The sequence below is a fragment of the Hibiscus syriacus genome, unplaced genomic scaffold (assembly GCF_006381635.1).
Source record: "Hibiscus syriacus cultivar Baekdansim isolate YM2019G1 unplaced genomic scaffold, ASM638163v2 tig00016004_pilon, whole genome shotgun sequence".
Classification (NCBI taxonomy): domain Eukaryota; kingdom Viridiplantae; phylum Streptophyta; class Magnoliopsida; order Malvales; family Malvaceae; genus Hibiscus; species Hibiscus syriacus.
This window is the reverse complement of record NW_024062379.1, coordinates 1,148,446-1,163,160: the sequence shown is the minus strand read 5'-3', so window position 1 is coordinate 1,163,160 and position 14,715 is coordinate 1,148,446. Positions and strand designations below refer to the sequence as shown.

Genomic DNA, 14,715 nt, shown 5'->3' with positions numbered 1-14,715 from the left:
AAATTGAAAGTTTATGTACTAAAACATATCATAATTGATGGTTTAAGTACTAAACACATAATTTATCCTAAAATTTATATTCAACTTAATCGTTATTGAATAAAGCTTAAAATTTGAAGTTCGAAATCGAATAATTTCTTACATAATAAATAGGGATGAGTGCTTATAATTTTTAAAGTCACTTCGATAATCTAACACGTATTTATAAAATAATATAATTATAAAAGTGATATTAAATAAATGATATTAATCCAAACTGATATTTAATATATATATTAATTTTGTTAGGAATATAACAAGTTATTGAGTTAGTTTGGTGATTGGGTGTTTAGCCTTAGTTCCTAATGGCCTTTTGGTTAGAGTCTTACGAAATCATTTTTTTCATAAAGTAACTCTAACAAAATGATGTCTTTTGGACTTTTTGAACATTAAAATAATCTCGTCAAAACGACGTCGTTTTGATGAGACAACCATATCATTAACGTCACGGTCTGTAGCTGTCATATTATCGTCTCGTTAAATCATTAACAACGAAGAAATATAATCGCACTTAAAAATAGATGTTAGTGCTAAAATTAATAAAACTAAAAATTTGGTTGTATAAACCAGTCAGCACCTAAATTTTTCAAAACCACACATAGCATTAAAATTAGGGAGCTACAGTGAACTATCCAATTTACTGCATCAACCCAACCCTAACAATCAAATAAAAAAAACACTCACTACAACAATGAAACAACCTCGGATTGAAGGGAGCATCCACGAACAACCAAGACCCCATTGTGGACCTCAAATCAGACCATAATAGAATAAAGCAGAACCCCACTTGAAATGAAAGAATGCAGAGACTAAGCCGAAAAATGGCAGCAAAACAACCCAGGTAGCAACATCCCAAATCGAGAAATACATAAACTAAGTCGAAACATACCCAATGGGAATGAAACAGCCACGATCCTGCACAACAAGACAACATAAAGCACCCAATTGCCCAAGGCAGCAACCAAATTCATGAACCCCAAGAAACCGCTCTCCCTATGCTCCAACACGCAGGACAAACTGATCTGAGCACAAAAGAATCCTAGAAACCAGAGCAATATGAACCAAAAAAGAGAGTCCTCGTGAGAATTTCTTTTTAAAGGCATTATCAATCGAAATCATCGTAGGATCTTTAATAAAATTGTTCACGGATATAATCTAATCGGGCCAATTACTCTTACGCCACCAGGCAATCCTGGCAACGAAGATATCAAAAATTTGTTTTTCATGGACAGGTTCACCGTTAAAGACCACCTCCTTAGGATACAACCTAATCGACCAGGCTAACCCGTGGAGCGCCACCAACCATACTGGAAAAGAAGCGGAACAAACATGGCAGTTTAACCACGAGTGCACAAAAGATTTCAGGTCCTTAGGCATAACTAAACGAACATTCCAAAATTTACAGCAGCGAAGCCAAAGCCTCCACGACACCGAGCGGTGACAGAACAAGTGAGCGACAGTTTCTTCAACAGCTTTGCAAAGGGGGCAGAGTTCTGACTTTGAAGGCAATCTACCTAGAAGCAATCTCCAAGAAAAGAACTAGACTTTAGGGGGGATAAACTTAACCCAAACAGCTTCCCAAACTTTATCCTCAAACAAGGCAGGGGAAGCAGAAATATCACAAAACTGCTTCCAATTATATATCTCTTTCGAATTTACCTGCCGTCTTTAGGTGTCCGGACCAGAGCTCTTGACCGAAAAACTATTCAATAGACCAAGGAAATTATCCCAATAAAAAAGACGCCTCTTTAAAGGAATCAACCATTTCCAAGAGTCATTTGATACAGACTTTCCCATTCTTCTTTGTAGCCAAATAGAAAATTTGGGGAAAGAGATCTTTAAGAGGAGACTCACCAGTCCATGAATCAGTCCAGAAATCTAAAAGTTTTCCATCACCCAACACAGGACGAAGATTATTGACAAATACTGAATAATTCGATAATATTGGTTTGACAATTGATTTCCACACCCAAGAGGATTGTCTATTCACAGTGGCTTTTGGCAACAACGAGTTTGTAGATTGATTATTTCTAGCACAAATGACTTTCTTCCAAAGACAGTCGCTATATCCATTTATTCAAGAGAGCACGATTCTTAGTCCTTATGTCAACAAGGCCTAAACCTCCCCCCGCTAATGGTTTGCACATATCCTCGCACTTTACCTAATAAATTGTTCTTTCATCAACCTTAACCCAAATGAATTTTGCAGTCATCTTGTTTAAAGAAGAGCTGATGGAAGAAGGCATTTGAAATAAAGATAGGTAGTAGATAGAGAGATTATTCAACACATCAGCTTACCCCAGAAGACAATGTTTGATCCTTCCAACTAGTAAGCATGTTCTTAAACTTGTCAACAACCGGCCTCTAAATTGAGGTGTTATTTGCAACTGCTCCTAATGGAATACCCAAATAACTCGATGGAAAAGACCCCTTGCAGCAACCAATAGAAGTTGATAACGAATTCAACATCTCCTCAGAGATATTAACTCCAAACAAGTTCATCTTCTTTTAATTAAGTTTCAACCCCGCAATCAGCTCGAATGATCTAAGGACTCTCTTGATATTTTTAACTTGGGGCACATCAGCCTTTGCAAAGATGATTAAGTCATCGGCAAATTGAGGGTGTGATATCGAAAGCCCCCACCAAGAGAAATACCATTAAAGAGGCCAATATTTACTGCCTTCTTCAAAGCCAAATTAAGGCCTTCGACAACAATGTTAAAAAAGAGAGGCAACAATGGACAGCCTTGTCTTAAGCCCCTTTTAAGGCGGAAAAAGGCCGAGAGAGAATGTTGACCAGAACTGAAATTGAGGCTGTAGAGAAACAAACTCTCATCCATTTGATCCATTTAGAGCCAAAACCCATTCTTCTCATCATAAAGATCACGAAGGATCAATCAAGAAGTGTCATAGGCTTTTCAAAATCGACTTTAAAAATAATAACCATGTCAACCACTTCATTAGCAATAAGAGCGCAATCCAGATTTTCTTTGCCAGGAGTGAATGCGAATTGAGAATCGCCAATGACTTCGTCAATGCACAACGAAAGGAGCTTAGCAAGGACCCTCGCAAGAAATTTGTACATGTTTCATGAGTTTGCGATGGAAGAAATATTTTTATTTAATTCATTTCATTGTTTTAATAATACAAACAATTAATTTAATTCAGCTTTTTTTTAAAAAAAAAATCTAAAGAAATGTAGTTTAAAAAATTGTTAAATGATAAAATTAAATAGTGTAGGACTCAAATTAGATATTAATCCTTTTATTAACAAGCTATGCCATTAATTTAGGAGTTAATGACACAATGACATTTTGAGATAAATTGATACTCCGTAGTAATGAGATTTAATTGCATTATATGTCCTCAAAGAATTATACTCATTTTAAATTGGTCCTTAAACTTTTAAATATTTCAATTGTATCCTCAAATTATGACCCTCTTTCTAAATTGGTCCCCCAAACTTTTGAACATTTCAATCTCATTCCCAAACTTTTTGAACATTTCAATTTTTTCCCAAACTATATGTATATGCTAGTCACACCCCTTGTTAATAAAATCGTTAGGCCAAGTTATATTAATATATGTTTGAAATAAACAAAATTTAGGTTGAACTATGGTTGAAACTAATTATATATTTTGATGAATTTGGGGATGAAATTGGAACATTCAAAAATTCGGGAAACAATTTAGAAAGATGGTCATAGTTTAGGGATAAAATTAGAATATTTAAAAGTTTAAAGACAAATTTAGAATGAGATTCATAGATTGGGGATGAAATTGAAATATTCAAAAATTTAAGAACCAATTTAAAATGAAGATTATAATTTAGGGACATATGATACAATTAACTCAATTAATGATTATAATATAACTTTTCAAATTTTATTCATAAAAATAAAAACTTAACTAAAACATTAGTGATTACAAATTATGTAAAATAGATAATAAAAGGAATCAAAGTGGGATACCGGTGAAGAAAGACTAATGTTTCACTATTGAACCAAATTATATTATTGATAAATTTTTTTTGTTGCCTTTTCGGATTTTTAGACTTTTGTTCTGACTAATCCAGATCGGCTTGTGTCACACACTTGATTTTGATGAGTGAGTCTCTCAATTGGTATTTTCTGCATACACAAAGCCTCGAATTCGAGATATCCTTAAGCGAGAAGTTGTTTATCACTTGAACCAACTCTGCTAATTATAATTGTTAAAATTTTAACCAAACATATATTTAATTTAAACTATGATTAAAATTGAAGAATAACTATGAATACTTTTCTTTTAGTTTAACTTAAATGCATATTTTTCACTTAGCTTAGTGGTTAAGCATAAGGTCCCTTTGTAATGTGTTTTGTGTTCGATTCTTCTTGGTAGTAATTTTGCTATTTTTAAGGTCGTATAGAATTTAAGTTAGATATTAGTTTTGTCCAAATTTTAATGTACTTTTTTTGTCCAACTATTTTATTGAACAGCTTTAAAAAAAATTACATCAACATTATTAACATTATTGTTAAGTTTTTAATAGTAATAACAAAATTTAAAAAACATAATATCAACTATGATTTTACATTTAAATATAATTTGATTGATTAAAATAGAGAAATAAAATCGATGAACGCTATAATTTATCCCAAAAAAAGTTTAAGTACCCTTATTTGGCTCATGATTTTATGTACCTTTAATTTAACTGACTATAGGGTGTTACTTTGTTAAGTCCCTTGACTATTAAATATTATAAAATAGTTCCTCTATTATAGGATATTACTTTGTTGAGTCTTTCGAACAATTAAAAGTTACAAAATGGTCACCCGACTATTCATTTGTTCTAAATTCATCCTTTTCTATTAAAGGTGGCCGTCTGAGATGGATGTTAACTTGTTCACTGAGATATGATAAATTATGATCACAAAATCGTTTTAGTTGTATTTTATGGATTAAATCTCTATTTACACTATATCATTGAGCTAGTGCTTGAAACATTATGATGACAAGTCAGTGCTTGAAAACAACGATAGTTCCAGTAGACATCATTTAAATATAATTTTACCATATTTTAGTCAGCAGATTAATGTCCAGCTCAGATAGACATCAATTTTTTAATAGAAAATGACTATTTTAGAATATATGAATAGTTGTGTGACCATTTTATAACTTTTAACAGTTGGAGACTCAACAAAACAACATTTTATAGTATGAGACTATTTTATAACTTTTAATACTCAAAGGACTCAATAAAACAACACCCTATAATCTAAGGATCATTTGTGTACTTTACTCTTAAATCTTATACAGCTTGCATTTGTTTTCATAGCAAGGTTTCTGGTCTTTTCTTTGGGAACAATGAACTTTTTAAAATGCATTTGAGAAGATCGATTGGATAATTAAAATAAAAAGTTTAAATCTAAAAGATAAACAAAACAATAAGAACTAACAGTAACTGAATTTTCTTTTTCTTGGTAAACACATAAGCAATGCCATTTACATGATAAATGGTTCCTTAAAACCAGCACCCGGTCGCGGTGAGGCACGGTTTTATTACCCCGTCGGCAACACTCATTTCGCATCATTGGAACCCTTTTCAGGATCATCCTCCTTCGCGGAAGAAGCATCGGATTTAGCATCCTCCACTATCTGCATTGACATGAAAGGGCTTTCCGAGGGCTTTGCTTGAGTCGCAAGCTTTAGGGCCTGCTTTTTCTTCACCTTCTTTGCCCAACCAAGAAGACTCGCTTGCACATGGTCATCAAATATTGCCTTGTTGAATGAGCTTGCCATCTTCAATTCAGTAAAAAAAGCAAGTAAATCGGAGTTCGGATTATGAAAACTCAAATAAACATGCGAGAAACTCGACTAACCTGTGCGACGATGGCATAAAGTGGCAGGGTACTGTAACTACAGACGACTTGAATGAACATCCTGTAGGAATCATTATAAGATCAAAGGTTGGGAACTCGGGGAAAAAATGCACAAATTAAAGGAAATGGTCATTGATTTTTACCCTATGGTAAGCTTTGGAATGATATAATAAAGTTTACCCATTAGGCACGATTCGAACCCGAATTGAACCTACAGATGATGAAGAAAATTTCATTATGTTCATCCGGATTACTTACACTGTACTTCATATTGCAGAATTGTGACCCAAAAGTTTAAGCTTACCCAAATCCAAAAGAAAAACGCAATCTCGAAAGCATTTTGGAAGAGGATAAAATGGATCAACTTGAGAACCAGACGAGGATTGTCGAACCAAAAGAGCTCATCTGATGGTCTTACCACTAATTCCCCTTCAATGGCTACATGTTTCTCAGCAACATCATGAGCCAAACTGGTAATCACATGCTCCATCTTGGTCCCCACAGCAAGAAGAAGCTAGCAAAACAAAAATGTAGAGAAAATAAGGATCATATCTCATATCCAAATCCGGATATGTGTCAGATATAGGAAGATTTACAAGAATATGAATCGATCCTTTCGAGCGACTTTTAGTTTCTTCAATTTGAAATTGATTTAAAACATTCAGTCCTGTTTTTCTGTAAATGGATGTGTTTACTTTGGTGCATGTGTGTTTAAGAAACTGTATTGTAACTACTCACAATGAAAGGAATGAAAGCTATCCAGAAATATGTATACCATCCTGCAGAAGAAAATCGATACACAGTCCATCATTATGGAGCTTTAATGCTTGGTAATCTGAAAAAATAACATCTATTACATGCCATTGAAGCAAAACAGAACGATCCACAGCAATCGATATTCCATACCATTAACATTCAGCAACAAGAAGATGATCACGAACGCCCAGAGATACCAACTGCAGAAAAGCAAAAGAAACTAAGCACGATTTGAAGTAAAAAATGAGGCCACGAGACATAAATCTTCAGAAATATACTCTCAAATATGACTTGCCTTATACCAACAACTTCCTTAAAATCATCTTCCAAGGCTCGTATCATGTATTTGTGAAAATTAAACTTGGGATTCCCTTTGCAATGGGTCTGCAAATATAAATGACAAGTATTGATGACTGACTATGTCAAGGAATGACAACACAACCGTAAGAGAGTCGTTCGAGAGAAACCAGTTTTCCACAGATAGCTTACCATGATGAAACCTAGCCTTAGTGCCTCGTAATCGGCTTTGGTAACAGATGCATGGAATTGCTTGAAAAACGATGACTAGGAAGAAGATTAGAGTCATTGTTAGAAAAAGCATACAGAACTTGTGTTTCAATTGTATTTTTAAAAAATAAAGGAAAAGTAAGACCAGATCAGAACTAGAAACTTCACGAGGCACAGCATCACTTCTTACTGTATTGCAGTTCTCTTCTATGTTTCTCGGGATTTGAGTGCCGGACACGAATATGTTCATATTTTCGGACAGGGGTATTGAATATGGTCTTTCAAAGACCCTCCAAAGACATGGAAAAACTTGGGGAAAATTGAACACACCCGAGTCTTAAGTAACATAGAAGGAATTCCAAGGTCTACCTCTTTCATATTAGGTTCAGTTGTTATAGTTGTTAATGGTAAAAAGAATGTATCATGGATTAAATAGAAGCTTACCAACAACCCTAGAGGAACTGAACGTTTACCGAAACCCTGAAAACGATGTTTGATAAAATCATGCTGCTGGACATGAATGAACTTTTTCTCCAACTCTGCAATTACACAATGTACAAATCAGAAGCACCAAAGAAAAAGAAAACGAACCAGCAGATCACTTTACAGCAGACATATGTTGCATAGTCTGTCATAAGCTATATTACTCGAGAGTCGAGACACATGGATGTGAACATCGTACACTAACACGAGTCTTAACACAGTAGATCGATATCCATGTTTGGGAATGTGTTGGAAATGGGTACTTCAAGAGAATAAAAAAAGTTGGACCAACATAGATAAGTAGTGACCAGCATTCCAGATGTGCAGGTCCTAATGTGCATTGAATAATGAAAAGATATCATGGACAAAACAGGAAGCATTTAGATTAGTATTAATCCTTACGTCTCTCTAAATCATAATGCTCTTTTGCAATATCATCTTCCCATTGTTTCCATTTTTGTATCTACATCAACAAACAACATCCTTTAGCCCTCCAAAAGTTGAAAATTAAGCAAATTATAAATACATGTATATATATTAGATAGATTACCTTAAGCCCTCCAAAAGAAACTGTGAGAACACAGAACGTGACATGGGCAATGGCCAGGACGAAGATAAAAATATGTAGATGATGAAGAGCCGGAATCGACATCAATGGTACTTTATTCTAAAGAACAAAAAATATATGGAAATGGTAAGAGAGATTAAGAGTACATCAATCAAAGTTTCTGGCTTTTCAATGAAAAAAAGGAGCCAGAAACTGCAGTAATGTATTAAATAAGAAAGGTCATACATTTGATCCTAAACCATACTAATACTTTAACCATGAATTCCTATGTAACCTATGACAAAAGAATTGTTTTTCCTCGTTTCAGCAAGTAAAGAAACAACCCTAGGCAATATCAAGCATGAATAACAGTAAAAAGGCCATTTTATTTGGTTATGTTTGATTATATATTACCTGGGAACTGAAGTATCCGGCCGCATTTGATGAATCTGCGCTCAGTAGGTGTCGAGTGCCAGAAGCAAAATAGATTTCCAATTTGGAACCGTTATGGCCGGCCTCATCATCATCATCATCATCATCATGGTGGTTAACTTTACAAGGAAGCATGTCTTTACGTAGATCCTTTGACATGCAAATTTTAGAAATTGCACTCTGAAATGCTGTCAACAACAGTGATATAAACCCCAAGAGCATCAACTCTGCCAACAAAAAAACCCCAAAATCCAACGCTTCAATGTTACAATTTTGGAAACAACAAAAGAATTTCCCAATGGAAACACATTAAAAAAAAGGGTTACCTTCCTAGACTTTCAAAAGAGCCTCGTAGAGTGGTTTCTGTTGTTTCTCCTTCAAAACATCCCCTAAATGATGAAGCAAACGTTCCATAGCAAAAGAAATTGCAATAATCACAAAACAAACTACTGCTATAACCCATGTTGGAGTGTACTCCAACGATGCTTCGTCTTCTCCTCCCCCTCCTCCTCCCATTGTTTCTCTCTCGAAAAGTTTCTTCCTTTATCACTCTCCTATGGCTTTGGTTCTCAGTAAAAGGATACCCAAAGGCCAACCCAATCTTCTGCTTCACTTTCAATTACCTACCAGCCTTTTTAAACATGCATTACAACAAAAATATTGTTTTTTTTTTCTGTTTTGATTTGTTCGTTTCACGAGAAAACAAAAAATAATGGAAGATTTGTTTTATGGGATTGTTAAATTATGTAACTATAATGTATGAACATATTTGTATGAATGAGAATTGAAGTTTCAGCAGGAAGTTTGTTAGTCGTACTGAACTTGAAAATAGGAAGGAGGCAAGAAAAGCTAAAAAAAGGTGCTGCCTTTCCTTTACTGAAACTATATTCTGTCAAAATTAGTTATAATTTAGTTAGTACTACGGATCAATTTACACCATTTAATTATACTTATACATATATATATATATATATATATATATTGTGGAACTTCAAATAAATGATTAAAAAAACCAAATTATTCTATCAGTTATTGTACCATACAAAAGTTGATGATTTGGTCCTTCTATTATAGTTTGATCAAATTTTAAAACTTTGGTGCGTATTCAAACAGTAACTATGAAATATGTTAAATTAAATCATGTTGTTAGTCTGATATTACATGTAAATTATAGATTTAGTTCAAGTTCTCCAAGTACATTATTTTAATCAGCCCCAATAATTCAATTATATTGTCCTTGAATTATTTGACTCAGAATTGAACATTTAAAAAGTATATGGACTAAAATAGATTAAATAAGAGTATAAGAATTAAATGTATAATTTTCTAATAGTATGAGGACTAGTAACCGAATTTGATCATTAGAAAAAGATGGTTGATAAGTAAACAACTTAATTATCAGGGATTTTTTAGATGACTCGCGATAGAATTTATATAAGTTGGGAGAAGCGGCAGGTGAGTCGCGATTCTAAACCAAGCATAAAACGATTTTTCGACGAGACAAGATAATCACCGACAGTGAATGGTGAACCCTAAATTTATATAAGTTAAATATTTTAATTTTAAATCAATTAAATTAATTATTATTTTTAATAAAAATCATAATTTAATTATAATTCTATTAAAATTAAAATTATATTTTAATAAATGATTAATTTTAAATAAATTATTATACTTTTTAATATTTACATAATAAAGACAATTTTATTAGTGGTGTGTTACGATGTGTCTTGTACGTTGTAGACTCTTCCTAAAAGGTACAATAAAAAATTATGATTAAATTTGAATTATAATTTTTTAAAAGAGTTAAAATATAATTCTATTATTTTATTGACTTTTAATTTTATATTTTTTAGAAGGATTAAATCAAAATTTTATTATTTTAACAAAGATCAAGATACAATTTTACCATATAAATTATAATTCTAAAAGTTTTAGAGGAACTCAAGTATAATCTCATCATTTTAAAAGGACCATACCTGACTTCAACTTTGGCTATAGCAAGGGATCCTAGAATTTATGTTACTTTTATAAAGGCTTAATACTTACAATACCCCTCAACTTTACTGAAAATTTTACTTTAGCTTTTTGTTATTATTTTTTCAATCAATTTAACCCCTTTAACCTTCATTTCGTCCATACTCCACACACGTTGGCTGTTCGACATTTTTCTATTGAAAATGTGATGTAACCCAATCATATTTTGGCCACGTGTAAAACGGAAACAAAAATATTGAAAATTCCAAAAGATAAAAAATCTTAAAAACTCGATATTTAAATAAAAGAACTATTTTTTAATTTTTTAAAATTTTTTTATTGATTTTTTTGAATTAATTACTGATATACGATCTATTGATCGATTAATCCAAATTGAGTATTGTAGAGGGGAAGACGATCATCCCAACCCAATTTGCTCCATCTGTAAACACTAGGTTCGAACCCATAATATTGCTTAAGGAATCTAGTATCTCATCCTACTAGAATAACTGATTCGAATCTAATCCAATTTTATTGAGTCGGATCTTTTAAAAATGTTTGAATTTGGAAGTTCAAACGAGTTCGAATTTAAGGTGAAATATATTTGACTTAACCCGACCTAAAATATAATGTAATTATACCTTATATATTTAGAGATAATTGTAATAATACTCATCTCTATATATATTTTTTCAATTAAAACCTTATTTTATCGAATAAAATTAAGAATTTTTATAAATATATTTGCATTGGTCAAATCAGGTTCAAATTTTATCTCAAAAGGCAAGTCAAGTTTTGAGTCGGGTGAAATCACCTTAACCCCGAGTCGGGTTTAGAGGATAAGGTCATGTTGATGCAGGCTTTTGCCCAGCATTAGTTCGATTGAGTAAATGAATGCTAGAAAAAAAGGCTTTGGTACTGATCTGAATCATAACAGTGGTAATTCAAGGGGCGCACAAGTTTCAGTTGAGAAATGATTTCATACAGAAACTCATGCTTAGCATGAGATAAATTCCTAGGTTTATACAGGGACATCATCATCGCCACAACTCTACCTTATCTACCATTTCAACAAACTTAAATCTCAATGTCTTTCTGTTTCTTCCACAAGTTGAAAGATGATCCGATGATTAATTGACTATGCTTAAAGATCTTAGAAGTCAAACAAGAAATTCTGAACCATATATGAAAAAACATTAACCAGATAAACAAGAGGTGCGGAAGGAATACAGTATGTATTGTTTAAGAGAAGCAAAGACCATTGAAATTAGTAAAAATGAACAGGCAAACTAGATTGCTAATTTCACTTGATACAGGTAAAAATTCCTCGGTTATGAGCATGCTATAGCCCAAACTCCTATAACTGCAGAAAAGTTTATGCAGGCACAATGGTAAGCATACAACATAATAAGTAGATTATTTACTAAATAAGACCTGAGAAATGTGGTTCCCATCCGATCAAGCCAGATTTCTAGTTTAAGTTAAAGAGTGTTAGGACCCTCAAACACAAGAGAGGGTCTCAAAATATTGATAGACTTGAATCCCAATATAGTTCAATGGACAACGATTGAGAGTCTCAGCACACTGCTTCAGCTCATGTACATTTAACAAAATTCCATCCTTTAGGTCATAACAAATTGCTTTATAATCCACAAGAATCACAACTTTAGACTCTTCACCTTCGGATCGGATAACAGATAAAACATGGAATCCATAATAGATATCCACAACAGGAAACCTCAAGTCAGGGAAAGCTTTCATTGTATCATCCAGGTTCAGACAGTATTTATGGAACCAATGGGAATAATCAGCCGCCATCTCAAAGATGTTAAATTTAAAACAAAGTGGCATATATGTAACTCCAAGATGCAAATGGCCCCGAGACTCCCCGAAATATCGACTATCTTCGTCCTCTGATGATTCGGGAGCTTGAAACATAGGAGCCAACATTGGCATTTTCTTTAACACTTTATTCTCCAAATCAAACCGCAAAGAATTCCGACCATTACTATTCCAATGAAATATCCCATTAAAGAAAACTCCATGGTCAAACCTTATGTACTCGTTGGCTCGAAAGCTAATCCAAGAAGAATCCCATTCATCAGACTTGGATGAATATATATACAGACCAAACCTTTTATTTGTAGAAAGCAATTTCCTCACGCAAATGATCTTATAATAAGGTGATTTAACAGGATCAAATGCTAAATTAACGGCACGCAAAGAACCCAATTGTGAAACAGGCAAAGATATCATTTTGAACTTACGGGTAGTAGGATTACAGATGAAATACCTCAACCCTTCATTGATATTGTAATAGAAATGACCCAAGAGCAAGCCATTGCATGATTGGAGGATCTTGAAGTGTGGGTCGGCAATGAAATCCAAGAGGGGAACTCTGGTTTCAGGGTTTAAGGGAAGGGCGGGTAATTCAAAGGGTGGTCGGTAATAGTTTCCGATGCCTAGGAAGAGAGCTGTTGGGGTCAGAAAGCCTCGGTTTTGGTGGTGAAGGGAGTGGTAATGAGAGAATTGGAGGCTGGAGATGAGGGAACACCATTGTTTTGAGATGAGTTTAAGTTTGAGGAGATGTTTTGAAGGGATTCTTATGAGGATTTCGGTGAGGAGGTCCTGATTGTGGGCTATGGTTTCTGCCGAAGAAGAATAAATTGAGGACGAGGGTTGGGGTTTCTTCATGCTCGCAAACCCTAATTCTTCGAGATTTGGAGATTTGGGAATTTTGTAGTCCGCCACTCTAACAGCTTGATCGATCTATTCAATTGGAGCTTCATCTTAGATCTTATCAATTTAGTCGGTTTTATAAAAATTATTATTTAGGGTAAATTATAAATTTATTTATTGAAATTTATTCTCACCCCTATTTAACTTATTGTACTTTTATTTATTTTAATTTATAGATTAAATTTTATATATTAGATTTTTTTTCACTCAATGGTTAAACGGTATTATGACGTAGCTTTAAATCCTTCGACGACGTTACGACTTGATTTAAAACCCTCAGGTCTTTAAAGTCATTTTGACTAGTCCACGGTCATGGTCCTAGTTGTCGTTTTCTTATTTTATCGGAGAACAATACTCACGTTGGCTATCGCATACGCCATTGTTGTAGCTTCCTACATCTGTTAGAGCCCTTTCACAAGCGTTGAATTTGTCAAATAAATAAATACTCTAATATCAAATAAATAATGTAAGTAGTATAAAGAAGTAGAAGTCGATCCATAGGGATTAAAGAAGTCTGAAAAATTTACTTATTTTGATCATTTGGTTTAAACTGCAAAAATAAATATGGAGGATTTAGAAATAATGAAAATAATAAAATAATAAAAATAAATAATAAATAAATAATGAGAAAGTAAATAAGTAAATAATATAGAAGAATTTAATTGAGATGATATAGCCTTAGACTTTGTTTAACATCAATTTTGATCGATCATCGAAATATATTTTCTCTCCTTGATGCATGTCGGTTACAGTTAATGAAGCTCAACCTCCGCAACTAACTATTCTCTTGAGTTAACCGAAATTTCCAAGTCTATCTCTAAAATCTTATCCTTGCTGGGATCTTGATTTCCCTTAACAGACCGTCGCTAAGTTTGTTCACAGGAAGCTAAATTACAACCAACTGATCCATCTTCTCAACTGTAAGCCAAAACAACTTTCAAGCCAACGACGTCTTTTTGGATTGAATATGTAGTAACTTTAAAGGAATGATCAATTGCCACTCTTAATTTCCAAAGAACCGAAAAATGCTATCCGAAGTTATGAAGAACAAGACTCAATTCTCACGATTTAGAATTGAGCTTCGCAAATGATACATGCACCAGAGTCCATAATACATGCTTCTTTGGACTAATGTTTCTAATCGAACCAATTAGAAGAACAAAGTCTCGAAGATTCAAAGCATATATATATTTGGTAAGCATGATGTGAATGGATTATTAAACGATTCTAATGTTGCTCCCTTTAATGTTTCAGATTCGAGGTCGAATCTTTTTGAAGAAAGGGAGGATGATACATGCATCACAAGGCTCACATCAAAGGAAGAAGTAATAACTCTTCCAAATGATCCACCTGTCTAAGCCTTGGAAAAGAAGA

At 33.4% G+C, this 14,715-nt stretch overlaps 2 protein-coding genes and 1 long non-coding RNA gene across 3 annotated transcripts; all 3 read right to left on the bottom strand.

Annotated features, from left to right (window-relative positions):
* Nucleotides 1-5,598: 5,598 nt before the first annotated feature.
* Nucleotides 5,599-8,760, bottom strand: LOC120208173 (MLO-like protein 1). Its single transcript, XM_039207513.1, has 12 exons — nt 8,608-8,760; nt 8,197-8,313; nt 8,049-8,109; nt 7,608-7,711; nt 7,146-7,220; nt 6,952-7,040; nt 6,807-6,856; nt 6,639-6,679; nt 6,205-6,414; nt 6,044-6,111; nt 5,901-5,961; nt 5,599-5,820 (listed from the first exon to the last, which is right to left on the bottom strand). Exons 1-12 carry the CDS (start codon nt 8,758-8,760, stop codon nt 5,599-5,601), a joined length of 1,251 nt encoding a protein of 416 aa, XP_039063444.1.
* Nucleotides 8,761-8,794: 34 nt separating this feature from the next.
* On the bottom strand, nt 8,795-9,322 carry LOC120208196. The gene is made up of 2 exons (XR_005524278.1): nt 8,952-9,322; nt 8,795-8,852 (listed from the first exon to the last, which is right to left on the bottom strand). It is a non-coding gene; the product is annotated as an uncharacterized LOC120208196 (long non-coding RNA).
* A 2,547-nt stretch (nt 9,323-11,869) lies between these two features.
* Nucleotides 11,870-13,362, bottom strand: LOC120208194 (F-box protein At5g07610-like). Its single transcript, XM_039207527.1, has one exon. The coding sequence runs from the start codon at nt 13,294-13,296 to the stop codon at nt 12,103-12,105; it is 1,194 nt and encodes a 397-aa protein (XP_039063458.1). The 5' UTR covers nt 13,297-13,362; the 3' UTR covers nt 11,870-12,102.
* Between the last annotated feature and the right edge of the window lie 1,353 nt (nt 13,363-14,715).